Source organism: Manihot esculenta, chromosome 14, assembly GCF_001659605.2.
Source record: "Manihot esculenta cultivar AM560-2 chromosome 14, M.esculenta_v8, whole genome shotgun sequence".
NCBI lineage: Eukaryota > Viridiplantae > Streptophyta > Magnoliopsida > Malpighiales > Euphorbiaceae > Manihot > Manihot esculenta.
In genome coordinates this window covers 1,457,573-1,484,221 of record NC_035174.2, presented here as the reverse complement: position 1 = coordinate 1,484,221, position 26,649 = coordinate 1,457,573, and the positions used below count along the sequence as shown (strand labels likewise).

At 35.7% G+C, this 26,649-nt stretch overlaps 6 protein-coding genes and 1 non-coding gene across 13 annotated transcripts; 3 read left to right on the top strand and 4 right to left on the bottom strand.

Moving 5' to 3' along the window:
- Window positions 1–1,288: 1,288 nt before the first annotated feature.
- Window positions 1,289–4,259, bottom strand: LOC110630955 (heterogeneous nuclear ribonucleoprotein H2). 4 transcript variants are annotated; one of them, XM_043950438.1, is made up of 3 exons: window positions 3,909–4,259; window positions 3,759–3,809; window positions 1,289–2,378 (listed from the first exon to the last, which is right to left on the bottom strand). In XM_043950438.1, exons 1-3 carry the CDS (start codon window positions 3,920–3,922, stop codon window positions 1,616–1,618), a joined length of 828 nt encoding a protein of 275 aa, XP_043806373.1. In that variant the 5' UTR covers window positions 3,923–4,259; the 3' UTR covers window positions 1,289–1,615. The 4 variants fall into 4 exon arrangements, with proteins under 4 accessions (XP_043806373.1, XP_043806374.1, XP_021634307.1 ...); XM_043950439.1 differs by having other exon boundaries at window positions 1,289–2,375; XM_021778615.2 differs by lacking the exon at window positions 3,759–3,809 and having other exon boundaries at window positions 3,909–4,248.
- A 402-nt stretch (window positions 4,260–4,661) lies between these two features.
- LOC110630956 (chaperonin-like RbcX protein 2, chloroplastic) lies at window positions 4,662–6,505 on the top strand. 2 transcript variants are annotated; one of them, XM_021778617.2, is made up of 5 exons: window positions 4,662–5,300; window positions 5,598–5,689; window positions 5,854–5,911; window positions 6,122–6,187; window positions 6,274–6,505. In XM_021778617.2, exons 1-5 carry the CDS (start codon window positions 4,959–4,961, stop codon window positions 6,406–6,408), a joined length of 693 nt encoding a protein of 230 aa, XP_021634309.1. In that variant the 5' UTR covers window positions 4,662–4,958; the 3' UTR covers window positions 6,409–6,505. The 2 variants fall into 2 exon arrangements, with proteins under 2 accessions (XP_021634309.1, XP_021634311.1); XM_021778619.2 differs by having other exon boundaries at window positions 4,666–5,300; window positions 6,280–6,505.
- Window positions 6,506–6,656: 151 nt separating this feature from the next.
- Window positions 6,657–10,228, top strand: LOC110630954 (zinc finger CCCH domain-containing protein 56-like). Its single transcript, XM_021778614.2, is given in 3 exon segments — window positions 6,657–7,593; window positions 7,804–9,752; window positions 9,754–10,228. Coding segments are annotated over 2 exon segments (1,944 nt in total). The 5' UTR covers window positions 6,657–7,593; window positions 7,804–7,929; the 3' UTR covers window positions 9,875–10,228.
- Window positions 10,229–11,353: 1,125 nt separating this feature from the next.
- Window positions 11,354–16,850, bottom strand: LOC110631410 (protein DETOXIFICATION 42). Of its 2 annotated transcripts, none has more exons than XM_021779234.2 (14): window positions 16,410–16,850; window positions 15,808–15,949; window positions 15,555–15,676; window positions 14,825–15,034; window positions 14,451–14,641; window positions 14,206–14,341; window positions 13,971–14,067; window positions 13,729–13,829; window positions 13,096–13,259; window positions 12,721–12,792; window positions 12,518–12,634; window positions 12,342–12,437; window positions 11,813–11,934; window positions 11,354–11,646 (listed from the first exon to the last, which is right to left on the bottom strand). In XM_021779234.2, exons 2-14 carry the CDS (start codon window positions 15,879–15,881, stop codon window positions 11,601–11,603), a joined length of 1,548 nt encoding a protein of 515 aa, XP_021634926.1. In that variant the 5' UTR covers window positions 15,882–15,949; window positions 16,410–16,850; the 3' UTR covers window positions 11,354–11,600. The 2 variants fall into 2 exon arrangements, with proteins under 2 accessions (XP_021634926.1, XP_021634925.1); XM_021779233.2 differs by having other exon boundaries at window positions 16,439–16,846.
- Window positions 16,851–17,776: 926 nt separating this feature from the next.
- LOC110631409 (dicarboxylate transporter 1, chloroplastic) lies at window positions 17,777–21,041 on the bottom strand. 2 transcript variants are annotated; one of them, XR_002490510.2, is made up of 4 exons: window positions 19,831–21,041; window positions 18,817–19,038; window positions 18,002–18,610; window positions 17,777–17,840 (listed from the first exon to the last, which is right to left on the bottom strand). XR_002490510.2 is itself a non-coding variant. In XM_021779232.2 (3 exons), exons 1-3 carry the CDS (start codon window positions 20,956–20,958, stop codon window positions 18,248–18,250), a joined length of 1,713 nt encoding a protein of 570 aa, XP_021634924.1. In that variant the 5' UTR covers window positions 20,959–21,041; the 3' UTR covers window positions 17,827–18,247. The 2 variants fall into 2 exon arrangements, 1 of the variants encoding a protein (XP_021634924.1); XM_021779232.2 differs by having other exon boundaries at window positions 17,827–18,610.
- Window positions 21,042–22,601: 1,560 nt separating this feature from the next.
- TRNAS-GCU lies at window positions 22,602–22,683 on the top strand. The gene has a single exon. It is a non-coding gene; the product is annotated as a tRNA-Ser (tRNA).
- An 819-nt stretch (window positions 22,684–23,502) lies between these two features.
- On the bottom strand, window positions 23,503–26,204 carry LOC110600476 (transcription factor MYB46). The gene is made up of 2 exons (XM_021737344.2): window positions 25,513–26,204; window positions 23,503–24,326 (listed from the first exon to the last, which is right to left on the bottom strand). The coding sequence occupies exons 1-2, from the start codon at window positions 25,779–25,781 to the stop codon at window positions 23,603–23,605; spliced, it is 993 nt and encodes a 330-aa protein (XP_021593036.1). The 5' UTR covers window positions 25,782–26,204; the 3' UTR covers window positions 23,503–23,602.
- Between the last annotated feature and the right edge of the window lie 445 nt (window positions 26,205–26,649).

Here is a 26,649-nt window from a genome sequence, read left to right as displayed (position 1 = left end):
TTTCGGCTATTAATTGTCAAAAAGGAAAAAAAAAACCCTAATTTTGATTTTTAAAATTATTTTGAATTTAATAAAAATACTTTAGTGTTTTTTAAAAATGAAATTTGGGTGAATTAAAAATAATTTCTTTTTGAATTTGTTAATTTGAACTGAATTAAATAAAAAATATTAATTTAAATAATTTAATTCAAATTAACTAAAAATACAAAAAATTTAAATTTAAATTTGTAATTGCTTCAATCACGCCAACTATTTAGATAACAATTAATATCTTTAAAATATATATTATTGTCTAATGTGAAAGAAATGTTGTTATATACAACTGATCACCATATTATTTTAAAAAAATAACTCTATAATACATTTTAAATTGTTAAGAGGAAGAATATCATGAAATAAGTATTTAAATCAATGAAAAAAAAATAATTATAGCATAACTATTTTTTAAATATATATATTATGTTATTAGATAATATTAGGAATTAAAATTATAATAGTAAATAAGCAAAAGTAAGGAAGGATGGAAAGAGAGTCTTAGAGAAAAAAAAAAAAAAAAAAGAAGAATCCTAGGATGAAAAAGACTATAGAAAATGGGATGAACAGTTGACAGTTAAAGCTGAAAAGAAAGACGAAGAAGAAGAAGACGCAGAAGGAGAAGAGGACAAAACAAAAGGATTGGCTACTTATGGCTTCAGCTGCTCAGAAACTATTATTATATTCATTCATGATATTACCAATTGATTCTTCCCTATTTTCATTTTTTTTATTTTTAATATTATTTTTAAAATTTTAAGGGGATTCAATCCTATATTAAACGCACCTTTTTTAAATCTCAACCTCATTTTAAAAAATTAATAATCTCTGTAACCATTCAATTTGAGATATGATTATTTTATTTTTTAAAGTCCAAGTATTCAAAAGGGAAGAGAAAACAGTCACAAAGAGATATTTGGGCTTTGTTAGAGATCAACTATGAAGCCCAAAACTCTATTAAAAAAGCTATTTAAGGCAATCCTTTACTCTCAAAGTTTGATTCAATTATAAAGGATGTAGACTTGAGATTTGCAAGAAGCCCTCTGGTCTGGCATATGTCTGACTATGTAAAACCAGAGGGCAACTTGGGATTTTTATTTTTATTTTTTTAAAAAAATTCCTATTATTTTCCCTTAAAATAAGGATTCAACACCTGATTTAAACACAATTTCTGTAACAAGGCTACTAAACCTTATTCTCACTATAAATACATACTGTATACGTATTTACTGCTCCAACATAAATAACAGAAAACTTTAACAAATTTCCCAGCCTTCATTCACCATAACCACCACCGTTTCAACTCACTCGCAAAGAACCAAGGGTTAACTTTTGACAAGTTGCAGTTGATAGCACCAAATTTTGTCAAATATATATGACTAACTAGTAGACAAATGCACCCAAACATACATACTATCTCACTGAATAGCATAGGTTGTTTTTATAGAATTCTAGTTAAAAACAATGCAAAACAACAGCAAAACCATACCAACTGAGAAAATGTGATCAACTGATGAAGCAAAATTTTGAACAATGGAGCAAGGTTAAACATCATCAGGGGCACAAATGGCAAAGGCAGTCATTATCGTCCTCTTGTCACTGCTTCTTCCATCTCCTCCATTGATGAAGGAAACAATTCTATATAACGACTCCCAAGAGTCATCCTATCCTTGGCCATTGCTGCTTTTGAATCTTCTGCACTTGCAAATTCCACAAATGCTTCACCAGTTGGCCTTCCCTCTGAGTTCATTGTAATATGAATTGAATCTTCGGATAGCATAAAATCTTTAAAGAAGTCCATTATGTCATCCTTGCCAGCAGAAAATGGCAGTCCTCTCAAACGTAATACCCCTGTATGTTCAGCAGAGTCCTTTCCCTCATCATATGATTTAGCTCTTGGAGCATTTCGCCGTGGTGAACCACCATGAGCATCTGAAACTTCATTTGCAATTGCCTTGTAATAATCCTGCCTCTTACTTCTGAAAACCTCAACATATCGCCTCCCCATGTTCTGCCTATTCTTTTGAAGGGCAAAGTCAACTTGAAGAGGATACCCAAAAACACAAAAAGCTTCACCACTGAACTTCCCACCCCTGTGGACGAAGAGAACATCAACTATGTCCAGACCATGGAAGAACTCGGCCACATCAGTTTCTGTGCAATCAAAGGGGAGACCACGAAGTCGGACAACAGGGAAAGGAGGAGGTTGGGCAACATATCCATAAGGTGGTGGATTATACATAAAACTCGAACCAGTGGAAGTTCCATAGAATGAAGGACCTTGATCAACTAACCGCTGACGTTTTGCACCCATTTCACGACCATCACCACCATCAGGATATCTACTTTAGTTTCCAAAGCCATTAAAACAACAGAGAAGATAAGTAATTCATTAATGCTTCATGCTCGTAATTATGCAAAAATAATGAGCTTCTGTACTCAACTTTATTAAGAAATACAGATATTTTATTTCATTCTAATCTTTTATCATGCAGGAAAAATAAATGTCACGATATTTCTTCTTTCGAAAAAATGTCATAATACAAGAAGTAAAAATGACATCCAATGGCTTCCCATATACACAAGGACTGATGATTTTTTCATCAAAGATCCAGTATAACCTGGTCTGAGTATACCAAACTAAGAAAATAATCTTTTAGAGTGACACCCTGGATTTTATTTTTCTTTTTAAAATATTCATTTTCTAATGCCATCAGAGTGTCATTTCATTAGACACATTCCAATCCAACAAATATATAGAGTTCTTTTTATGTGTGTGTCTATGGTTAATTCATTTGCTTTATATGCCTTAGGTCCATCCCTTTCATTATATTGGAACATGTTTTTAGAAATCTGATATCTTTTCTTATGCATTTCACAACAGGTCCCTCCCAGGTGTTCCCTCTCTTATTTAATCTTCTATTTGAAAAAAAAAAAAACACACACACACACCTCTAAGTTCTAATGATCCAATTTTCAAATAAAAATAAAGCCTTTGCTTGAAAAGCAATCAGCCCTATATGCACCAAGGAGCCACGTAGACATCTGCTAGATGCAAAGACGTCTAGAAGCTGCCTTCCTGGCCAAAATATAGTTTAGTTAGCTAACTGGAAAAATAGTTTGCTCACTTTTAGTTTTACTTGAGATTCTCATGGCATCTCTTGAGGAAAGAGGATGCTCTTAATGTGCCTATTAACAAAGAGACATAATTTACATCCTGAGTGTTTGTTCTAAATCCAACAATATGAGATTGCATTCATTATATACACTGTCAACAGCTATGCTATTCCTTTCTTTTATCTATATTCTACAGTCCCTTTAGTTCTGAAGCGACAAATCCATCTTTGAGCCTAACATATCTCCTCCAAATAAGATACCCAATTTCCCTATGAGGCCTGAAGCTACTTTCTCATTATGCCTCTAAAGATCCAAAGGCTTTCCCAAAATTTTGCTCCCAAACCATCTATTTGTTTATTAGCCCTAATAATCCTCCTCAATGATCGCATGGAGCTCCTTCTGACTTTAAATCAAAGCCAGCTCTAACCCTTAACAATTTGCCTTAATTTATGCCTAAATAAGCATTTCTAGGAAATACAGATCAATCTAAGCAAGTGCAATATGGACCCAGAAAAGATTAAAAAGAAACAAAAATATTCGATTGGAGTACCGGTAAATAACATTTTTTAAGCAAAGAATTAATGGCAGATAGCTTAAAGAGAAAAAACCTAAGAATCAAAGGCAGAAAGGAATAAATTGACGAAAACCCAGCTGCAAGGCTTAATTTAACAAAGGAGAAAGAAAAATAAGAGATAGGATCGAAGAGAAGGAAAGCAAGAGAGAAATCAGAGAAATTGTAAAGCGAAAAAGCCTCTTACCCTCTGTAGAACATTCTCTCAACAATTTGATTTCTTTTCTAACGCTTATTCCTTCTTCCTTGATTTCTCGATTTCTTCCTTCCTTCCTTCTGCTTTCCTCTTTGCCCTTAACTCACTTCTCAACTCGAAGCTCTTTTCTGCGTCTAGTTAGGGCCTAGCGGGTGGACGTAGACGATGAAAAGTTGTTTCCCAACGACGTCGTTCGCTCCTTCACTATAAGGATTGGATTTGGAAGGAGGGGGTGAACATGGACCAAAGGTACCATCTTTGGGCTAAAGTGCAAAAGCCCACATCAATTCTAGTCCAATTACGGTTGGCGGAGGACGGCGGGGTCTGGTGGTTGTGGTGGGTCAAATGCGAAGTTGGAGTCTTTGAATGGGTAAAGTTGGAGACTTTATTCCCTGCAAGTAGAATCTACACGTTGCGCGCACGATCCGCCTGTGAAACAGGAACGGATCACTCACGCGATTGGAAGAGCGTTCATGTCAAAATTCCAACAGCAATTGATTGGGTAGAGCGCGTGGCCATAGAATCAATTGTCATTGCACTGGTAGTACTTGAAACTCTATAGGGCGTAGACAATACGTCTGTTGCAATTTAACATGTTCATTTACACCCGAAACAATAAGATTCACCAGATTCTACCACGTGGCCCAAGAGCCACCAAATTGGAGAAGCTGTCCAGAGACTTTGGTTGCACACACACAAGAAATCAATAGAAGGGGCAAGCTGAAGCTATAAAATTTTGATTTTGAGTCTTACCTTTTCGCTTGGAGAAATTTCAACCTCAAATATTTGTCTGGTTAAGAGACGTCTTACCATAAAAAACCCTTTTGCCTTCTTTGCTCTAAAGCGCCTCCATCACTTAAGCTCTCTGTTCATGTGCAGCAGCACAACTTCCATTTTCTTGGATACCCGTTTTTTCTTTTTCGATATTTTTTCTTGGGTATATATCACTTTCTTGAATTGCACCCTCAGGCGCCACATATAGCTGCAATCGTGATCTGGGTATAGGTTATTTTGAGGGACTCCCTTAAGCTTGGAAAGAAAATGGTGGGAGCTTTATCCGTAGTAGGCTCACCTGTGGTGGACTCGCACACTAGTCCATGTTTATGTTTGGATGCACTGCCTACGAGTAATATGAATCTCAAAAATAGTGGAGAGTTGGTTTTGCAAAGGAATTCAATGAAGAGAAGGCAACTGAATAGGCCTGGGGCATTGGAGTTGGGGAGTTCGTTTGTTGGTTCTTGGCATGATTGGAGGCTCTCATCGAAAGCGATTTCAGGTATTGTTAGTAATAAGAGTTCAAGGAAGCTGAGAAAGGATCGGAGATTTGTAGTTGTCTACGAATTGGGAGGGCAATACGAAGATACTTTTGAGGATGTTAAAACGGTAAAGATGAGTTGCTAGTATTTTTACTTTTTCCTAAAATTAGTTAGTTCCATATATCAGGTTTTCTAACAGATGTTAGAGGTATTTGCAAGAATACATCAAATTCAATCTGCTTTGAGTTGCTTGTCAAATGTCTCAGGGTGTTATTACGAATTTGTTAAAGGGCTATGGCAGTCCAAGCTCTATATTTTGATGAACATGCAGATAAATACTGTTATTTGATAACTTGTGACTTCATATCTATCTCTGTTGAAGCATTGTGATTTTTATATGTTGCTATAATTGTTCTGCCTGCAGCAAATACTCAACTATTTCACATACAAGGCAGTAAGAACTGTTCTTACCCAGCTTTATGAGATGAATCCAACGCAGTATAGATGGTTTTATGAGTAAGTCATCATCATCTTGTCCAAGATTATTAATTTCTGGCTTGCTACGTAGGAATTAGATTCTGTTAAGGTCTATAATTAAGAATTTTAAGTCCAAGAGTCAACATTTGTAAAAGATATTAGCTTTTAGGTGTATTCCCATTTCTCTTTTGGCTTTTTGACAGTTTTGTTGCATCAAATAAGCCCGGAGAAGGCAAGCGTTTCATCCGCACCCTTGTGAAGGTAGTTTTGTAAACACTGAAATTCTTGCCTATAAAATTATATTAATCTCAAATACAAATGATTTTCTAACAATTGGTATACGGTAATTTTTGATTTATTAGTTTGGTTTGGCACTCACTCATATAAACGAAATGAAATATTTGAAAGTATGTTTATACAAAGAAGAGAAAAAGAAAATATGAACACGGGTTCGTCTTACCCATTTTACAGGAGAAGCAGGATCTTGCTGAAAGAGTGATGATAACGAGGCTCCACTTGTATGGCAAATGGGTTAAGGTAATCAAATGCTTCATTTTGCTGTAACAAGCGAAGCACATATAGGAGATGGTTATAAAAATAATCCTTTTCTTCTTGTTACTGAGATTCAGAAATGTAATCATGCTGAAATATACCAAGAAATCTCTGATGAGAACTTGGAGTTGATGCGCGAAAGGCTCAAAGAGACTGTGATATGGCCATCAGAATCAGATGACTCAAACACGGAGAAGATTGGTTGAAAGGACCTTTCATTTTCTTTCTACTGTTGATTTTTAGTGTAGATATATATATATTACACATTATATCTTCGGTTTAATGCAAACCAGTTTGCTTCCATACTACCATTTTCACCAGTTAATGAGAAATGTTGAATACTGAATAGTTGCTGCAGAAAGAGAAAAAGGAGCAACCTTTTTTGCAATATATGTTCAGAGCACGGAACTTGACGTGCCTTTCGTTTTTAGCAGACAACCTTCAGTCAGCAGCTTATAAACTACTACAATTCAATGCACAAGTCCTGAAATTAAAAGAAATCAATCTTAAGTTCCTAGACTCTATATGAGATTGATGGCTTCAAGTAATCAAAGCATGTTGTAACCAAATTAACCACATCAAATTTTCACAACTATAAGCTTCATGACTAAGATCCAGTAACCTGAGTCGTGAAATTACTGCATTTCATGACTCATCTGATGTGATAAATCCCCGGCCATGTTTTCCAATGAATTACACTAAACTCAATGACTCAACTATGAAAAGTTAACTGTTAAACACAAACCCGAATCTTGAAAATTGTTGACTGATAATTTTTCAATGAGAACTTATAACTGGAAGATCTGATAGTAAGGGTCCCATTACCAGTAGGTTTTATTCATTTGCACCATAATGTCGTTCTTTAACATGTTTATTTCAGCATAGGGAAAAGCCTTCGTTTTCATTCGAAGTTCCACAGCTTTATGATTAGAAGCAGAAACATGATGCATAAACAACTAATTGAGAATATCCCAATTGATGCTTATAGCATTTTGAAGCCCAAGTTATAATATCCAAGCTTGATAAAGAAGTTAGTTTGTGACTGAGAAATTTCCGATTACAAAAATTATTTTTTATTTTGCAAGGAAAATAAGATGGCATTGTGCTGCTTGCTTCGTTACAGATATAAAGATCATACAAAACTAGAAATGTTTATGTTCATTATCTTCTTTTTTAAGTCACAACTTTTTTTTTAATTATTAATTTATATCACCCATTGGCCAGAATCTATCCTTCCAATTTGGCAGATCTTATCTCCGTACAGATTTTCCTTCCTTTTATGCAAAAATGATATCCTTCCTTTCCTATAAATGCACCTACCTAAATCCCTCAAATCCCAATTCTAAATGACTTTTGTCTTTTCATTTTTCTCTTGCAAATCGTCTTCTCTGGTGAGTGTTCTCAAACTTTCGTACATGGCTTTTTTCTGATATTATTCCTCTTTATTTCTTTTTCTTTAGTTATAAATTGCAATATTGGAACTGGGTTCTTCTTGTTTGGTGCTAATTTTATGATGGTGGAGGCTTAGTGCAAAGAGCATCATGGCTGTTCAGCTTTGTATTCGATTCTTAATAGTCCTTCTATTCGTTTGTTTCTTGTAGATTTGTGTTTTATTCTCTTCAAACTGGTCCTAGTTGAATGAAGTATGATGTGTAGGGGCCTATATCTGAAAACATCTAATACTCCATCTCCATCGTCTTCACTGAAAGCAATTCTTTTACTACAGAATGGACATGGATTATACAAATGGTACAGTTGAGGCAGAACATTCATTTTCTGTCTTGCTTGAGTATGCAGCAGATAATGATGTTGAGGGTTTCAAGCGATCAGTGTGTGATGAATCTGAGATTATGGAGGTTGGACTTTGGTATGGTCATCAGAGGCTGTTCAAAAGGGGAATTCTTGAGCTTCGAACCCCGTTAATGGTTGCTGCTACATATGGCAGCGTTGAAGTTGTAAAGCTTATTCTTTCTCTACCAGAGGTGGATGTAAATTTCTCTTGTGGTACAGATAAAAGCACTGCCCTTCATTGTGCTGCTGCTGGTGGGTCTGTTGATGCCATTAATGCCGTCAAGTTGCTTTTACTTGCTGGTGCTGATCCTAATAGTACTGATGCCAATGGCCATCGCCCTATTGATGTTGTTGTTGCTTCCCCAAATTTTCCCTATTTGAAAACTGCCCTTGTAAAGCTCTTAAAGAATTCTGTAAATCATTGGGATCTGCAGTTTTCACCTTCCATTTCATTGTCATCAGAAGATGGTTCCTCATCTTCTGTTTCAGGTTCAGTATTGTCCCCAACTACGTCCAAGCTCCATGATGTGCGTGTTTCATCTGCTAAGAAAGAATACCCTGTTGATCCGACTGTTCCAGATATTATGAGCAGCATTTATACTACAGATGAGTTTCGGATGTTCTCATTCAAGATCCAGCCTTGTTCCAGGGCATATTCCCATGACTGGACTGAGTGTCCTTTTGTTCATCCTGGTGAGAATGCACGCAGAAGAGACCCAAGGAGGTTCCATTACAGTTGTTTGCCGTGTCCAGATCACAGGAAGGGGGCATGCAGGCGTGGGGATTTGTGCGAATACTCTCATGGGATTTTTGAGTGCTGGCTACATCCAGCTCAATACAGAACTCGGCTTTGCAAGGATGGCACTAGTTGCATCCGTCGAGTATGCTTTTTTGCTCACACATCTGATGAACTGAGGCCTCTGTACATGTCTAATGGTGCTGCTGCTGCTGATTTCACTGCAGCTTTGAGCAATTTGTCTGGCTCCCCCTCAGCAGTTTCTGCCATGTCACCCCTTTCATTCACTCCACCTATTTCTCCTTCTAGCAATGATCTATGTTTGTCCATGTCTTGGCCTCAGTGTAATATCTTGAATTTGAAAACCCCAAGCAACAACCTTCAAGCTAGCCGCCTGAGAACTCCTCTTAATGCAAAAGATATTCCATCAGAGGAGTTTAATAGGTTCCAAGATTTTGAACTCCTCCAATTACGGCTCCTGAATGAGCTGTCCTGCGTTTCTCAACCACATTACAACTCTTCCTCTGCTACTTTGAAACAGTTGAATGCCACAGATGTAGACAGGTTTTTGTCTTCTAAGGTTTCATCTCTGCAGAACACTTACCAATTGGGTGCTGCACCTGTTTTCTTCCCTTCATACAATCCTGCTGTTATTAATGAATTCCAGCCGCAAAGCATACCATCTCCAATTAAGACAGGTGTCTTTTCTCCAAAGAATGTTGATTATTCTCCTCTGCAGGCTTCTTTTGATTCTTCTTCGCCGATGAAGATGTCACCTCGGCTCAATGAGCTCACATCCCCAATGAGCTCGCAGCTACCTACTCTTCCTCAGAGTGAAAAGCTGCAATTACAGTTGGGCAGCTTAAGGTCACAGGAACTCGGTGTGAATGCAGATTGGTCCATTAGAGCAGATGAAGTGGGTCTGTTACAGAAATTATGTTCAAATGAGAAATCTGTGGATGAGCCTGATGTGTCATGGGTTCAATCAGTGTTGAAGGAATCACCATCTGAGACAGAAGAAAAGCAAATCAGTTTCAGGTTCTCTTGAGGGTTCCAGTTCAGTTCCCCAGAGTGAATCCAGTGATCATCTATCTTTCCGAGTATGGCTCGCGGGATTAAAGCTTGATCAGATCGTTGCTTGGTGAAAATAAAAATGGTTCAAATAGCTGAAAGTTGAAACTGAGAATTAACAATATAGTGGAAACAATACAAGGTTATAGGAGGACAGAATTCAGAGTAACTATTTCCTCCATTTTTTTTTATAATTTAATGACAGAACTACCAAAAGGGGTTCAAGATCCTCTTGTGGGGATATTATTTAGGTTCATTTTACCCCTAAATTCTTTTGTTCGAAGTATAGGGTTGATGTAATTTTGTTTAGCTCATCAGCTGAGTTCCTCCACCCCCATGTTCTTCTTCCTTGTGGATATCATCTGAGATAAATTTGTAATGGGAATGATAAATTTCAGGATGTTTAAAATTCTTATTTTTGTTTTAAATAATCAATCAATCTTATTGCTTTCTTTATTCATCTTTGCTTCTTTCAGCATTTTGTCATTTGTTTCTATAGAAATGTTATGGGAATCAATTATGAGGTGGATCCCAACAAGTGGAGATGGTGGGTACTTTTTTTTTTTTTTGGATTCTTTTAATCTTCATTAGAAGATGAGAAGTGGAGATGAAGAATTTATCCAAAAAAAAAAAAAAAAAGGCAATGTAGAACCTACTTTTTCATGTAGTGGGGCTTTAAGGTATGATGTACCACAAACATGATGCCACTCCACTAATCTGAATTTCTCTAGTGTTCTTTTTCTTTAAACAGAAATTTGTGTAGTTGCTAGGTCATTATTGAAGTGGGAAATTCTTAAACCTTGATGTTACATATACATATGGGGGCATGACAACTTCACCAATTTCCAGGAATTGATCTTGATAGATGCCCTAAACTTGCTGATTTTTTAGGGTTTGATGAAAGAGACATACAACTAACGGTTTTGAAGAGAAGGCATTTGATGGTTGCTTTTACTGCCTTTATTATTATTATTGTTTACCGATAAAGTTTAAAACTTCAAGTTTTTATATAATATTAAAAATAATTCAATATTATTAAATTAAATTAAATTGTGATAATGGACGGTTTTGAGTAGAAGTTTAGAATAATCAACTTTTGGGAAACCAATTATTTCTTTTATGAAGTGTCCCTCTATTTTATGAAACAGGCTTGCTTCTTTTTTTTTTATTGGTCTTAAATTATATGCCAATGATAATTTATTTTTTAAATACATAATTTTCTAATATCAAATATGTAATAGTATTATGATTTTTTTTTAAAAGAAATTACTGCTAATGCATAGATTTCTGTTTTCATTTACTATTAATTAAGATTTCATTTAGTTTTCTCTCCCAAAATTAGGGTTTTCACTTAATTTTATATATTCTGTGGGTTCTCCCTCACAAATTGGGGTTTGGGGGAAAAAAAGGGAAGCAATGCTTACAAGATACAACATTTTTGTCGGTGGTATAAGTAAAACAAAAGCAATAAGAAAAAAAAAACATTTGAAAAGAACTAAATGACCAATAAGCATCTCATCAAAATTAGAAGGTTGGCATTTGCTTAAGCAAAATGAAAAATGGTGAAGAAATCATTGAGATTGATCAACTAGTCCATCACTTTCTAAGAATGAGAACGTGGGTTTTATCTCTTTTTCTATACTTCATTTTTTTAGGAGATAAGGATGCAATATTTCATGACATTTACACTTAAAGGATAAGGATACAAAAGAAGAAAGAAAGAAAAGGAAAAATGCTTATGCAACCAGAGCCATGCTATCTATGAAAAAGAAAACAATGGTTGAAACCATAAACAACCCGTTAACAGCTCCTGAGAAACTTCCAGGGTCCTGTTCTAGTTCCTATCCTGCAGAAGAAGTAGCACAAGGTCAAAATGGTTTCTTAATTGATGATCTTTTTACTTTTGGCATGGAAGAGTTGATAAATCTACTTGGAAGTTTAGTCCCAGTTTTTAACACCAGAAAAGGGAGGGGGAAGGGGGAGTTTTGGTAATAGAGATAAAAAAAAATCACCTCCAAAAGCCTGCAGATGCCCGGAGACTCATATATATGGTCAGAGCAACCCAGATGCCGATGAACTTGTAGCTGGAGGATAGGAAAAGTAAGCATATGATGCTAATAATGGCCACCAGAACCTGGAGAAGAACAATTTCAAACTAATTTTCTGAGAATTTTACAAAAATGGGGATGCTGAAATAAACAACCTGAAGTTACATGTTATGTTTTTGCTTCTCAGGCAAATAGGAAAGAAGGAAAATTGATTCTTGAACACACAATTTCAATCCTACAAATCACAAAAGCCCTTTCAATAATTTTTCTGTCATTACTCGCCTAAAAGAAGAGTTCATCATTGGTTGCAACATCTCCCATTTTACATATTTTTTTCCCCATGAAGAAGCCAAACTTTAGCAGGATAGGTTTCTTCTCTCCTAAATCAAAAGCAATCATTCTGGCAGTTGTCTCTCATTTGGAGGGTGATTTCAATAATGCTAAAGACGGACATAATTACGTATTAATTGTACAGAGAAGTCCAAACACTTACCATGGAGTATGCAGAGTATGCAAAATCAGAAGCTCCAAAGTTGACACCATCAAATACAAATGCTAAGGCATTGATGGGTTGAGTACCTACAACAAACTGATATGTTAAGGAAGAAATGTTTAGTTCCAATTTTATATGGGACATTAAGCAGATAGAAAGGAGTGCTTGTTCGGCACCGGGATGCCTATACTGATCACGTGGAGAACATCAACATCACTTGTGAATAGCCTTGCCCCAAAACTCAATCCTAATCCTAGTATAACAGCGAGCATCAATCCCAGAAGCAATCCCAACTGCAGTTTACATTCATCACCAACTTTTTAGGGGAAGTCATATACTTTGGAATTCATTTTTATTTTTCTGGCATTTGTGTATGCACCTGCAACACTCGAGATGCAGTGGCTGTCACCTTCTCATAGTCCTTTTTGGCAAAGGCACTCGCAAGTATTGCCTGAAAATACGAGTAGAATTAGCAAAGAAAAAGTCATTTCAACATAACAAATTGGAATACCAAAGACAAAATCTGTTATAGAGCAGTCACATCCACACTTCACAAACTGATGAACGTTCTTCACATCTTTCTAAAGTTCTCTCTCTCTCTCTCTCTCTCTCTCTCTCTCTCTCTCTCTCTCTCTCTCTCTCTCTCTCTCTCTCCTTTTATTAATCAAGAGGTAACCACAATCCTAGCTGAGAAGAAGAGGATGCAAATAATAATTGCAGTAGTTGCAGCTACTGCTGACTGAAACCAACTAACCTGACCAGAAACAGCCAATCCATCGGCGAGCAGAGATGTGGTCAGCCAAACCTGCAAGCAGACCTGAAATGCAGCCATGGATGTTGCTCCTTGTCGTGCAGCTAATGACGCAGAAAGAGTAACACAGAACGTTACAGCTATCACCCTCATTAATAATAGAAGACCTGGAGCTCAAGTGCCAGAAAAAACGGTTATATCTCTATCAGTAAATCTAAAAAATTTTCATGCACAAAACTTGACTTCTCAAAAAAAGAAAAAACTGTACGTATTTCAAATACTCTTACTTAGGAAAAGCATTACAACAACATTCTAGAATTGAAAACATTTTCTCAGATAATTATTCTCCATGTTTCAAGTCATTGGTTCAACATCAGTTCTCTAGACTATTATCTGCATCTTCCATTCTTCTCCCATTTTTTAGTAACCAATGATTAGGAAACAACTTAACATTGGAAGTATAAATTTAACTTTAATTTTCATTATCAATTTGATGGTGGCACGCATTGTGACACATAGCATGCTGCTTAGGGATATCTCATCTCAGATACAAAAATTAGGATGTGACAGGTACAAATGAAAACGAGATTCAGTTAACAAAAGAAGGAAAGAAGGGGAAGGTTGGAGGAAACTTACCATTTTTAAGAAATTTACCAAATTGTAGATGTCTGAAACTAGGAGGTAAGAGATCAACTTGTTCCATTAATCTCCACAAGAGTATAATTGAAATCAGATACCTAAAATCGCCATATATTATATAGAAAGAATAAGAAATATGAGCTAAGAAAATATTTCAAACCTTCTGTTCTCTGGACCATGATAAAAGAAATAAAATATTCAGTTCCCCTCTAAGAGGGGAATAGACAAATATAACTTACTGGGATATAACATGGGCAATGGCCGCACCACTAACTCCCAGACGGAAAATAAACATGAATATGGGGTCTAAAATTATGTTTGTAATATCTCCAGCCACTACAGATTAGATAAGATGAGCACAAGCATTAGGATGATGTGAAATAATCAAACGGATAAAAGAGCCAAAACATTTCAATTTCTATTGTTTTTGAAAAATATCCCACTAGCAGAGCTGTTCAATCCCGTAAGGCTTACCAGTGGCATATAAAGGAGTCTTTGTATCTTTAAATCCACGGAAAACCCCTTGCATGGCCAAGGAAAGAAGAACTGCAGGGGCACCAAGTGACCTCAATGTCAAATATTGCTGTGCAGGGATTAGCATAGGTGAATCCTGTAGAAACAAAAAGGTCTCATGCTTGTCTTCTTAAAGAATCAATCCTGATACTTAAGAAAATAGAACAAGTTGAAACCTCTTCTTGTTTTCAAACAAAAGCACTTACTGAACTGACTCCCATGAAGTTCAACAATGGTTTTGCTCCAGATATGAGGAAAATAGCTTGGACAAAGCCAAGGATAGCACCTATAACTAACGCAGATGAGGCTGATGGGATATGCCTTCTTTCATTCTCAATCTTAGACACTTCAAAGATGCTAATAAGAGATTTTGACTTGGATGCACCTTCAACCGGGTCTTATAGAACATGATGAAACAAAAAGAAGCCATTAAGTTCACAAAATACATACAGATTTTATCAAACAGGACAGAGAAGATGTACCAAAGAATTTAATAGATATATATAGTATCCTGCTGGACCCACTAGATGGGATCTATCATAAACAGAAAGTGTAAAGGGTGGGACATGGTATTCAGTACCGTTTTGTGGTATCAACTCTTTACTTTCACTGTTTACATGTGACCCTGTTTCAAGGGATTCACTCTCTTGTGCTTCAGGGCTCAATTTTCCAATAGTATCTTCTTCAGCGACAAAGGAGGTTGTAACACTTACAAGTGGGAATATTGCAATTCTTGATACTTGATTGAATAGAGCAATAGAAACTCCAACAGCAGCCAGTTCTACTGGACCTGAATGAAACATATAAAATAGAGGTAAGTGCCTTCACCATTTACAATAATTAAACATTAAAGAAGGGGTCTAACATATAATCTTTCTCCAGTACAAGGAAATAGCAATATATGCTTTCTAGGAAGGGCAAGCCAAAAAACATAAGGGCATTCTGCACCTGAAAAGCAGCAATAGGTTGAGCTTGTAAAAGTATGCAGAGGCAAATAAAAGGGCCAACAGGCACTAAGGCTAAACAATAACTGATGAACTATGAGGACTATAATTCTAAGTCACTGCAGAACAGTTCAAAACAATTACAATTCTAAGCATAACGATTACAACTCTAAGTGACGAGAGCACCTGTCATTAAGAATTAGCACAATCCAATTCCTCGTGATGTAAAATAAAAATATACCGCGAATCAAGTGTCAATATGAAGAATTTGAATCAGAAACCAATAAAAGGGAAAAAGAAAAGAAAGAAAAGGTAAAAAGGATGCTGGTTCAGAAACATAACAAAGAAAAGGAGGAGGAAAATTACCTATTTGGCCAATAAATGCTGTGTCCATCATAGAGGCAATAGGGTCAGCTGTTAAAGCCAGCGCCGCAGGCAACGCTATCCGCGCAATGTCTCGCCCAATTTCATCTAGCTTAAGAACATGTCTGCTCATAGCATAAAATAATCGAACATTAACTTCTAATGCTTCTTAGGATGATGAAGTTGGTTGGGTTGACAAGATAAAAAATGTAATATATTCCTTATAGAAAATGCAATTCATTGACACCATATTTACCTGAAATCCTTAAAGAAAATGCATACAGTTGTGCTCTTCTCCATGGATGGATATAGATCATCCTCCTGAGCCATCGATCATTCAAGTGGTGGACGTAACGGAAACATCAAATATTAAACCACAGAACCTGCAGATTCTGCACCTGATATATATAGATACATGCAAAAGGCAAAAGGCAAAGTCAGGACCACAAATTGTTGGTTCAAAAATAGAAATTTCTGTTTCCATTGAAATTGAAAGCTAACTTAAAGTTGAGAGAAAGAAAAAGCAGCAAGTCTCAACATTTAAAGGTAGAGAAAAAGCAGCAAGTCTCAACTTCAATAGAAGACACCAGGAAATTTCCCTAAGACTAAACTCATGAACTCAGGATTGGACTTTAACCATCTTCGAAACATCAATACTTGAATTTCATTGGCAAAATAACATATGCGTCCACCTAACTCTTATCATAGAAAAGAACATGCTGCATTTCTCATTTTCATGAACAATTTCAAAGAAATTACCATATACTATCAGGAAACTATTAAAAGACACACCAAAGAAAACATCTGGTACAGAAAAGAAAAAACATGTGATCTTGGAGACTTAAAGCATATACATACCTGAAAACCAGAACAAAACAAGTACCCACCTGACCAAACAAACCAAAAGAGCAGATATTGAAGAGGGACTGCCTCGTTCTCATCGAAAGCTGAAGTTGTCTGTATGAGCAAGCAAGGAGCTTAATTGCACGCTTCTGAAAGAGAGAGAGAGAGAGAGAGAGTTGTCTTTGTCCAAATTGGAAGCTTTTTATGGCCACAGATTGGCATCCAAAGTGTGATTAATATTAATGGAAAAACATAATTGAGGGGGGTCCCTCAAATGGAAAGAAGGTTTTGTATCCATTGAAATTTCAAGAATCAATAAAAGCAAAGAACAGAAAGGTGCATGTCAGTATCAATTCTTGAAAGCTATTCCTTCTCCACTAAAATCTTCAACAGTGCCATTGCATGCATGCACATAGCTCGCCAAGTGTCTCTCTTAGGCTCGCTAGCTTACTAACAATTTCAAAAAGAATTTTCCGGATATTACTCAAAATTCTTTTTTTTCTTTAAAAAAATAAAGTCTATCTTTAATCCCACTTTTCGATTTCTGAATAAATTTATAGTTAATATGGGCGTTAAATTTCTGAGTCTATTAAATTATGCAAGAAACATAGTTGATTCAAAAGATTATTAATTATCATGTAATTTAAAGAATAAAAAGTGAGATCTCTTTTACTCTGTCACTGTCTGCTTTCTTCAATCTCAGGAACTTATGTATGTCTTTAATTAAAAAAAAAAAAAATTCTTTTAAAGCCGTCCAGTCTTTTTCGAATCATACAATGTGGTGAATGTAAGAAAAAATTGTCCCTTTTGCAGGGAATATCAATTTTTTAGGCGAAGCATTTAACTTAATAGTTACATTGAGTCTAAAAAAGAATGAGATCGTAGAAGTATTTATATTTTAATTGTGATTAAATTAAATGATAAGTGATAATATTAATTGGATTATACTCTAAAAAAATTACATATACTGATTCCATTAACTATTCATTCTATGTCATGTTATTTTCCTGCCCATTGCCAAACAGGGGAAAGCACCATTGCACTTTATGTTCCGTGGGTTAAAAACGGATACATGATCAAATTTTCATCTTCTTCCCCTTTGTATATATAGGCCCATAAAGATCCATGGTCTATGCGACCAGCAAAAATCATTACGATAATTGAGCGTACACACAGGGATATAGTATAGAGGCAGAGATGACAATGACCAAGGCTAAATGCCCATTTGTTCCTCCTCTGTCAATCTATTTAAAACCTGTTAATCTTTCCACATCGCATTAAACGTTCCAGAGGGAAAAATAAAAAAACTGCTGAATATAGTTCATAGTTTTTTAAAACAGAAATATAAATATATTAGATTAACAGAGAAATATTAGAGTTTTTCTTACAAGTAAACGCGGTCCGCAAATTTCAATACTCCACCAGTTAATCATGGACCTAACAATACTGCACATTAATATATTAGTATTTCTTTTCAGGCAAACACAATACTGCACATTAATACATCAATATTTCTTTTCAGGCAAACACAATATACTACATAAAAGAGGAATGAATATTCAGTCATCTGACAATGAATCATGAATTGCAGGCAGTTGCAAACTTACAACGCCATGTCAAAATTTCAGCTTCAGGAGCTAATTCTGATTTTTGCTCCAAACAAACCGATTGTGTATATAATCTTTCCATCCAAGTTCTCCACCGGAAGATTAGTTCTTTGACAAAGAATCAGCAACAAAAGCGAAAGATCTCCCATTGAGATAGAAAACCAGAAAGTAAAAGCGTCATCTAAGAGCTAACAAAACCTGAGCAGGAATAGAATTTGGGTGGGCAAATTTTCGTGAGCACCACTTTTACCACAAGCCAATGGCCTTCCACCAAATCCCACCAATTCCAAGCCAGATAATTATGTTGACAACAGACATGAGAAACCCATAACCCCACCATTTGGCAAGAGGTACGTAATTGGCACCATAGAAAACAGGTGCAGATCCAATGCCATAGTGTGTAAGCCCACCCATGAGGTTGGAAAGGAATGACAACACCATGGCTCCAAAATATGGAGGAGTACCAAGAGCACTGGCAACAGACAAGAAGGCTGTAAACATGGCACCAATATGAGCTGCTCCACTGGCAAAAAAATAGTGGGAGTAGAAGTAGAGAAGAACCAAAATGCCAAAAGATAGCTGCCATGAAAGACCCAGTCCACCAACAAACTGTGAAAAATAGAAGTAATTTATCAATGAATATGTACCTAATGAGATTCAGCAAATTCAAGTCACATAACATGCTACTTAAAAAAATTCATAATTTGCTTCTGCACATGGCTAAGATTAAGATTTAAGATTGATAATGAAGACTTTTGACATAAACTTTAGATAAAGCAATGCACAATGAGAAACCAGTGATACAGGAAACTAACCTTAACTACGGTTTGGCTGAACCAAGAGATTAGGCCATACTTATTGAGATACCCAGCCATGGCAATGAGAGCAGCAAACCATGTGAGGGTGTCCCAGGCTACTGCTTCAGATAAGCACTCCTTCCATGTCACCACACCAGTGATAAGGAGCATAGATAATCCAAGAATAGCAGCAGTAACAGCATCTACATTCAGCTTTGATCCAAAAATCCAGAGGCCTACCTATTAATGAAAGACAAATGGCAAAAACAAACTACTAAATTAAGTATATTTTAAGTTAAAAATATTTAATTGAACATATATAATTCTTGTGAGCACAAACACATAAAATACATCTCATAAATGATAATAAGTTAGCTCTACAGTATAGTATTTACAACAGTGATTGGCATAGACGTGGATAGCAAAAGTTTTGAGTTAAGGCAATAGAGCTTCCCTAGTTGCAAATGTTTTCTTGTAAAAGTCGAGTTTAAGCAATGAGATTTAGCATATAGCATTTTTTTGAAAGCATTTGTTCCAAGAGCATCATTTATTACTGTATAAGAACCACAATAATATGAATCAACCAAATTGATTTTGGCTCCCTCCAACTCAAATGATATCATAATGACCTTACTCTGAAACAATAAATTATTTTTGATGAGCATGTCCAGAAAACATCAAGTCAAACAACCCCTTCTGATATATTTAAAATTCCATCCACATTCAGAGCTTAGAATATAAAAGCTGCAGAAATCCAAGAATAGCCTAGCAGGAAACACAATTCCACAATGAGTACTACACAGAGTTCAAAAAAATCTATAAATGAAGTAAGGGTGAAACAGAAGATTTGGAGGACGTGAAGAACATAAAACTGATGATAGCCTACTGTCTATAACGGACAGTCTACCAGTTACATCACTTTATTTAAACCAATCAACAGTTCAATAAAAACACGTAAGATTAAAATGACAGAAAAACAAAAGTTAATTTGATGATAAAGGTAAAAAAACACTAAAAGGCATCAAAGTATACCGTAAGAAGCAGAGTGCCAGCCATAATAATCTCATTCTTAGTCATTGGCCCCATCTTCTCCAATTTCTCCCTAGCCAACTTAGGCGCATCAGGGCTGCTTTTAACCGTGGGCGGATAAATTATATACAAAAGCAAGGGCACAACAAACAACGACACCAATCCAGGCACAATCGCCGCCGTAGCCCAATCGGTCCATCCAATCGTCTGCTTAATCGTATTGAAAGTCAAATTGGCACTCAAAGGATTGGCAGCCATGGCAGTCAAGAACATGGAAGAAGAAATCACCGATGTTTGGAAACAAGTCAACATTAACCAGGAGCCAAGCTTATGCTCAGTACCATCACCCGCATTACTACCACAAGCAACGCACAAAGATTTCACCAAAGGTAAAAAGATCCCTCCTGCTCTAGCAGAAACTGAAGGAATCGCAGGCGCTAATAGAGCTTCACTGAATACGAGACTGTAACCTAAACCTAACGAAGAAGATCCAAAAAGCGATACGAATTGGTAAGCAATTCTGTTTCCAAGTCCAGTCTTAATAAATCCTCGAGCGAAAAAGAATGCAAGAGCGATTAACCACGGGATCGGATCCCCGAAAGCTGAAAATGCGGCAGAGAAAGTTAAGGTTTTGGTGAGTACTGAAGCACCTAGGCCCATCAAGGCGACGGCGCCGAGAGGCAAAGGTTGCGTGATGATGCCCACAATAGTTGCGAGAAAGATGGCGAGCAGTTGCCAAGCGGGTCGCGAGACTCCAGATGGAACAGGAATGAACCAGAGAATGACACCTGTGGCTATTGATGCTAGTAATGGCTTGATAGCCGCGCCATGCCATGGCTGCGAGGGAGGAGTAGAAGAAGCAGGTGATGCAGCAGCGACGGATGCTTTGACCGTTAAGCTAAAGCTTCTCCGTTTCTGAAAGACTTCGGTGGCGGTGACTGCATCGGATTTGGAGAATTTCGGAAGGTAAGAAATTGCGGGAGAAAATCTAATATTAGCGGTGAGTTTAGGGAAGGAGGGAAGGCGAGTTGCAGAGGATCTGAAGTGGGAGAGAGATGGGGACTTGAAAGAAGGACGAGAATTGAAGGCGAGAGAGCATGAAGAAGACATTGTGAGAGCTAGGGACGTCATTTGGTGGTTTGCTCTCTGTTTCAGTGTTCCTGCTGAGCATGCATCCAAAGAAGGGAAGAGGGGAAAGAAGACGAAAATGAGAAAGAGGGTGAATTATTATAAGGGGAGTGGAGAGAATATGACTTGGGCCGTTGGATATAGATCGGAGGGTGGAATTAGACTTGGGAATATACGGCTACTCTTGCTTGGATAGAGTCGACTTCACTTGAGGTGGAAATCTAAAGATCTTCTGGTTCTGGTCACCGGCCCACTTGGACCCATTCGTTGCGAGGATCATGCTAAAGTGATCCAGGACAAACGGGGAAAAATCAGTCCACGTGGTAGTTGGGAAGTGGGGACATGCCCAAGCTTTACCCGGCTTTTTGGTGACGTGGACTGAACCGGACCAATGAGTTAACAGTTAGATATTAGCCAAAAAAGGTTGGAAATTTCATGGCCAGTGAGTTGAGAGAAGTGAAAGACGAGAGTAACCCTGGGGTAAGATGAGGGCACGTGAGGAATCTAGTCCACGCGACACAGGTATCCGAAATTCTGACCTTTTTATGAGTCCAAGGGTCGAATGTTTTGGCGCTTCAAAAGACCATTTTGGGACCGCCCAGAGAATAGCGTCGACTGGCGTTTCCATGAAAGCACCGGGCAATAGCAAGCAAATTAAAAACTCCATATTGAACAAAAAATAAAAAAAATTTACACAAAGAATAATAATCATTGTGATTTTATAAAATTTATTCAAAAAACACGTTCATTCATCAATTTAATTTAATTTTTTATTAATATTTATTATATATAATACTTTCTCCATTCTAAAAAAAGTCTATTTATTATTTGCATAAATTTAAAAAATATAATTACTATGGTTAAAAATAATGTAAATTTTATATTAATTTTTTAATAAATCATTTATTCATATTATTACATTACTAATTTATTTTACATATTAAATGAGGATATATTAATAATTTACTTAATAAATTACTATTTAAACAAATCAAAGAGGAGTATCTAATTATAAATTTTATCGTAATATGAACTTTTACACTATATCGGTGATTAATTGAATAGGTGGGTGAACATGGTTGAAACCATATTAATTATATTTTTTTAATTAACAATACACTTAAATTAAAAATTAACTATAAATAAAAATATTTTTCATATGAAGTTTATCAGAATTAAATGCCACTTATGCAACTAATGCATGTCGATTTAGCTCACTATTATCAAGTAAAGATAGGAAATTGCTCATCTAAATTTGTATTAGGAGACGAATTGTATTTGTACTTTTCTAATACGAAATTAAATGTGAAAGTATAAAATATTATAAATACGGTACTCAAAAATTGTTTTTGATTCGTCTTTTTCTATAATATAAAAATAGTAGTGAGTTTTGAGTTTGAATTTTTGTATTTATTATTTTTTAAAATGGCAAAGTGAGTATTTTAAAAAAAAAAAAAATAGAAAGAAAGGGAGTATAAGCTCACTGTGCCTATAAGACTTTTTCGAACACAGTCTAATTAACATATGATTTTATATGAGATTTGAAACGTAGTCTCCTTCAAATACTAATTTTTATTCTTTTTCAGCTATGTTGACAACCAACGAGAAGAAAAAAAACTAGATATTGAGATGGGGAGTTCAACAACGTCGCTTTGGCCGAGTGGTTAAGGCGTGTGCCTGCTAAGTACATGGGGTTTCCCCGCGAGAGTTCGAATCTCTCAGGCGACGAATTTATTTATTCTCCTTTTACTTTTTAAGGAAAAATTGTATAAATAAACTATTTAAAAACAAAATGACAATAGCATCCTCTGCAATAACCGAAACGCCCCTACGGCCCACTGCTTTTGGGCCATCGCTGTTACCCTAAATTTCCAATCATCCCGTTTTATTAGTCCTTCTCCTCTCTCTCTCTCTTCCAAATCAGTTTAATATATTAAAATAATTCACGGATGATGTTAAACTTAATTTAGCTAATAAGTAATTCTCCTATTTTTATTAACTAAATTAATTATGTATATTGTGTTCATGAGTTTTCTTTTACTCAATAGGATAATTATTTCCCATGTTAGTAATGGAATGTTAGAAATCTAAAGGGAAATGATTTAAGAAAGAACTTTTTTTTTTTTGGTATGGCATTCAATTGAAAGTGGTCTCTTTTGTCATCTAAAACTAAATTATATAAAAAGTCTCTCCACAAATAATTAAGCTTGCTTTATATTCACTTCTCCTAAAATATGATTCAGATTATATTTTTTTCAGTCACCTTAATTATACTTCTTCCTCCAGTATTTGACTTTAAATCATAACCATACATTACTATTTTTAGGCATGCAGCAGGGAAAGTTTGAGTTATAATTACATCAGAAAGTAAAACCATGCAGGCTGATTTATAAAAATATATATATACAAGCTCAATAAATAATTATATACCCTTTACATACATGGGTATAGAATGTGAGGTTAGTATTCTTTGATGTAGTCTTGAATATTTAGTATTTACTTTTTCAATTAAAAATTAAAAAAAAAAAAAGAAGAAGAAGACAGAGCTAGAGACATAAAAATTCAATAGGTTTATCATTTTGTCTATAAATGGAGGGCATATATGAAAATTGAAGGAAGAAAAAAAAATATGAGGAAAACCATTTATTCAATTGGAAAAATCAAGAAAAGGAAAGGAGGAAACATCTTTCATCAACTCTTCCAAGTCCCAGTCCCCTACTTTTAGGTCTTCTCCTTGCCATAAGTTCCCAATCCCAGCAGCCATGTTCTCTGCCTTATTGCAGTTGCTGTTCATTTTATTTACGTTGCTAAAAGGGTAATTATTCGTGGTGTTACCATGCGTCGCTATATCTTCAGTTCTAGCATTTTCTTCAATGATTATACTCTCTAAAGGAGGAATGTGAAGTTCCCCACCTATCCCAATATTAACACCTCCAAGGATTCCTTGATTCCCATGCAAATCATCACCACTAGTTATACCTATCGGAGTCATGCATGGGGGTGCATTGTTGTTAAAGTATGCATTTGCACCATACATGCTAAGGCCATGATCCAAGGTAGGTGATGAGTCCATTTGGTTCAGAAACATAGCTTGCATGGATGTGTTTGATGATGATGCGGATGATAATGATGGGTCTGTACACATGGGATTCATCATGGCTTGTTCTTGCATGGAGATGAACCCTCCTCCCACTATGGCGGCTGCTGCTGCTGCTGCTACTTCTTTGCTTGGCTCTGAGTAAGAATCACTCGTGTTTGGTGAGGCTGCGGAGGATGTCAGATTCTTCAGTCTTTTCTTTATTGTTGAATTCCAAAAATTCTTGATTTCATTGTCTGTCCGTCCAGGCAAGCCAGCCGCAATTTGAGACCACCTTTGATATAAAAAACACCAGATTATTACGTTTCAGCTTAACTTCCAAGAAGGTGTCTTATATGTTTATCACTGCATGAATTGCATGGAAGATCTAAACCCGTTGATCTTTACCCCTATATTAAGCTTGTAGAAGCATATAATTCAAGACAATACTTATTAAAATCGAATCGTACCCAATTTAAATAATTTTTTTTTATAATTCATATATTTTATTATTTATTTGATAACGAATAAACTTTAAAAGTCAAGATTCTTACAGATGCATATGAATGCTTTCTTAATTGAATCGAAAACAAGAATATTGTCTTCAACTGTAATGACTAATATAGACAAACAACAATTTAATGTTCCTTTTCAACTATATACAGCATCAGCAAAGCAGAAGTGAAAAAAGCAGTATATATAAATTATTTGTTTGTTCTTTGAAAACAGATGCACGTGCAGTATTTGAGTGAGTGAGAATTGAGTTTAATTTCTTTTATTTTTATTATGTGCATATATATATATATATTTTTTTATTTAATTAAAATAAGGAGTAATAGTATATTATTTAGCTAGCTAGATTCAGATGTCAATGCTTTACCTTATCTTTTTAATTAATTCAAAAAAGAATTCATTCTTGCCATCATTTCACGATATGTGTACTCTATTTTCCGTTGATGGAATTTGTTGCATTAATACCAGTAACCGTAGCTCTGAAAATAAACATATACATGTAATTGAAGAAATTGTCTTAATTTCACTCTAATTTTTTTTTTTTTTAAATAGGAATTGAGTAGAACCTGAAATCTCTTAAATTTGTTTAAATACACTTACCAACAGATTAAGCACGTGAGTGCCACTCTAAAAATTCTTTAAAAAATCCGATGTGTGTGCCACTCCAAAAAAATCTTTAAAATAAAATTATTTTAACTATTGAGATATTTATTTATTAGCTGTTAATTAGCTTAGATATGAATTTAATATCTTAATTATGGTTTTAAATACCAAATATTAAACTAAAATTTATTGATAATTGAGACTTATTTTTTATATATTAATAATTTGCATATGCAGTGCATTTACACATACAATACAATATTACACATACAAAGAAAAGGAAAATAAGCATAGTTTTGTAAATTTCCCTCAGGCCAACAGAGATAATAATAATAATAATAAAAAGGCAGAAGCATAGAAGGTACCTGTTGCCAAGAAGGGAATGCAGATGGATGATGAGCTCTTCTTCCTGGGGTGAAAATGCACCTCTCTTGAGGTCAGGTCTTAAATAATTGATCCAGCGAAGCCGACAACTCTTGCCACACCTCTGCAAGCCAGCATTTCTTGCTACATCACTCCAACAACCTTGTCCATTGTTTAACATGTAGTTCATGAGCTTGTCATCTTCCTCTGGTGACCACAGTCCCTTTCTAAGCTTGTTGTTGTTCTTCCCACAAACTTCTGGCTTCCTCATTTTGAGAGTCTTTGGCTCCTATCTCCTCTGAAAGGTATCTGTATCTCTTTCCCCAACTGGCTTGATGTTGATTAGTTAAGACTTTATAGAATGGTAGAACATGAAAGAAAGAGAGAGAGAGGCCTGGGACGCTTCATAGAGTGGGAATGATGATCATGATGGCTGTGGGGTTTGCTTAGATTACAGGGAAGAGAGAGAGAGGGGGGGGGTTGGTTGATGGGTCTGAGTACAAAACGGTTTGGAGAGGGACCTGAGGAAATTAGAGAGAGAGGTGGTCTTGTCTTTGACTCTATGATCTTGTCTTTTTCTATTATGTATTACTTCAGTCACAAGGTAATTATCAATTCATATTTTCTGAATTGATCATACATGGAGAGATTGAAAACAATTAAACACATAAAAGGAAATCAAGTAAAGTGAAAATTGAAAATTGGTTGTTTGATAACCAAGCCACGATATTTGCTTCCACTTCACATAATCTCACACGTGTATTTGAAGATAGTGATAAAATAAAACGATGAAGAATAATAAAGAAAGAGAGAAAAGAAAAATAAACATGGAAAATGTTTAACCTGGTCCACTTTATCAAAGATCTTCATTCTTGATTTGGCTTTGGATGCAGAGAGATCACAAAAGAGTAGAAACGACTCCACATGTGGAAAATATCTAAGCCTTATTAATTTATATATCCCATATGAGAAAGTTGATGAGAAAAGAAATTCAAGAATTCATCGATGAACAATTATCTAAATGAAAGCTACATGCCGTTTCTGCATTATGTATCCTCTGGGAAGCCCTACCAAGGGGTCGACTACCTTTCTCTGCGTGGTCTTTAGGGCTTTTCTCATCATTGTCGTGTTGCCTATTA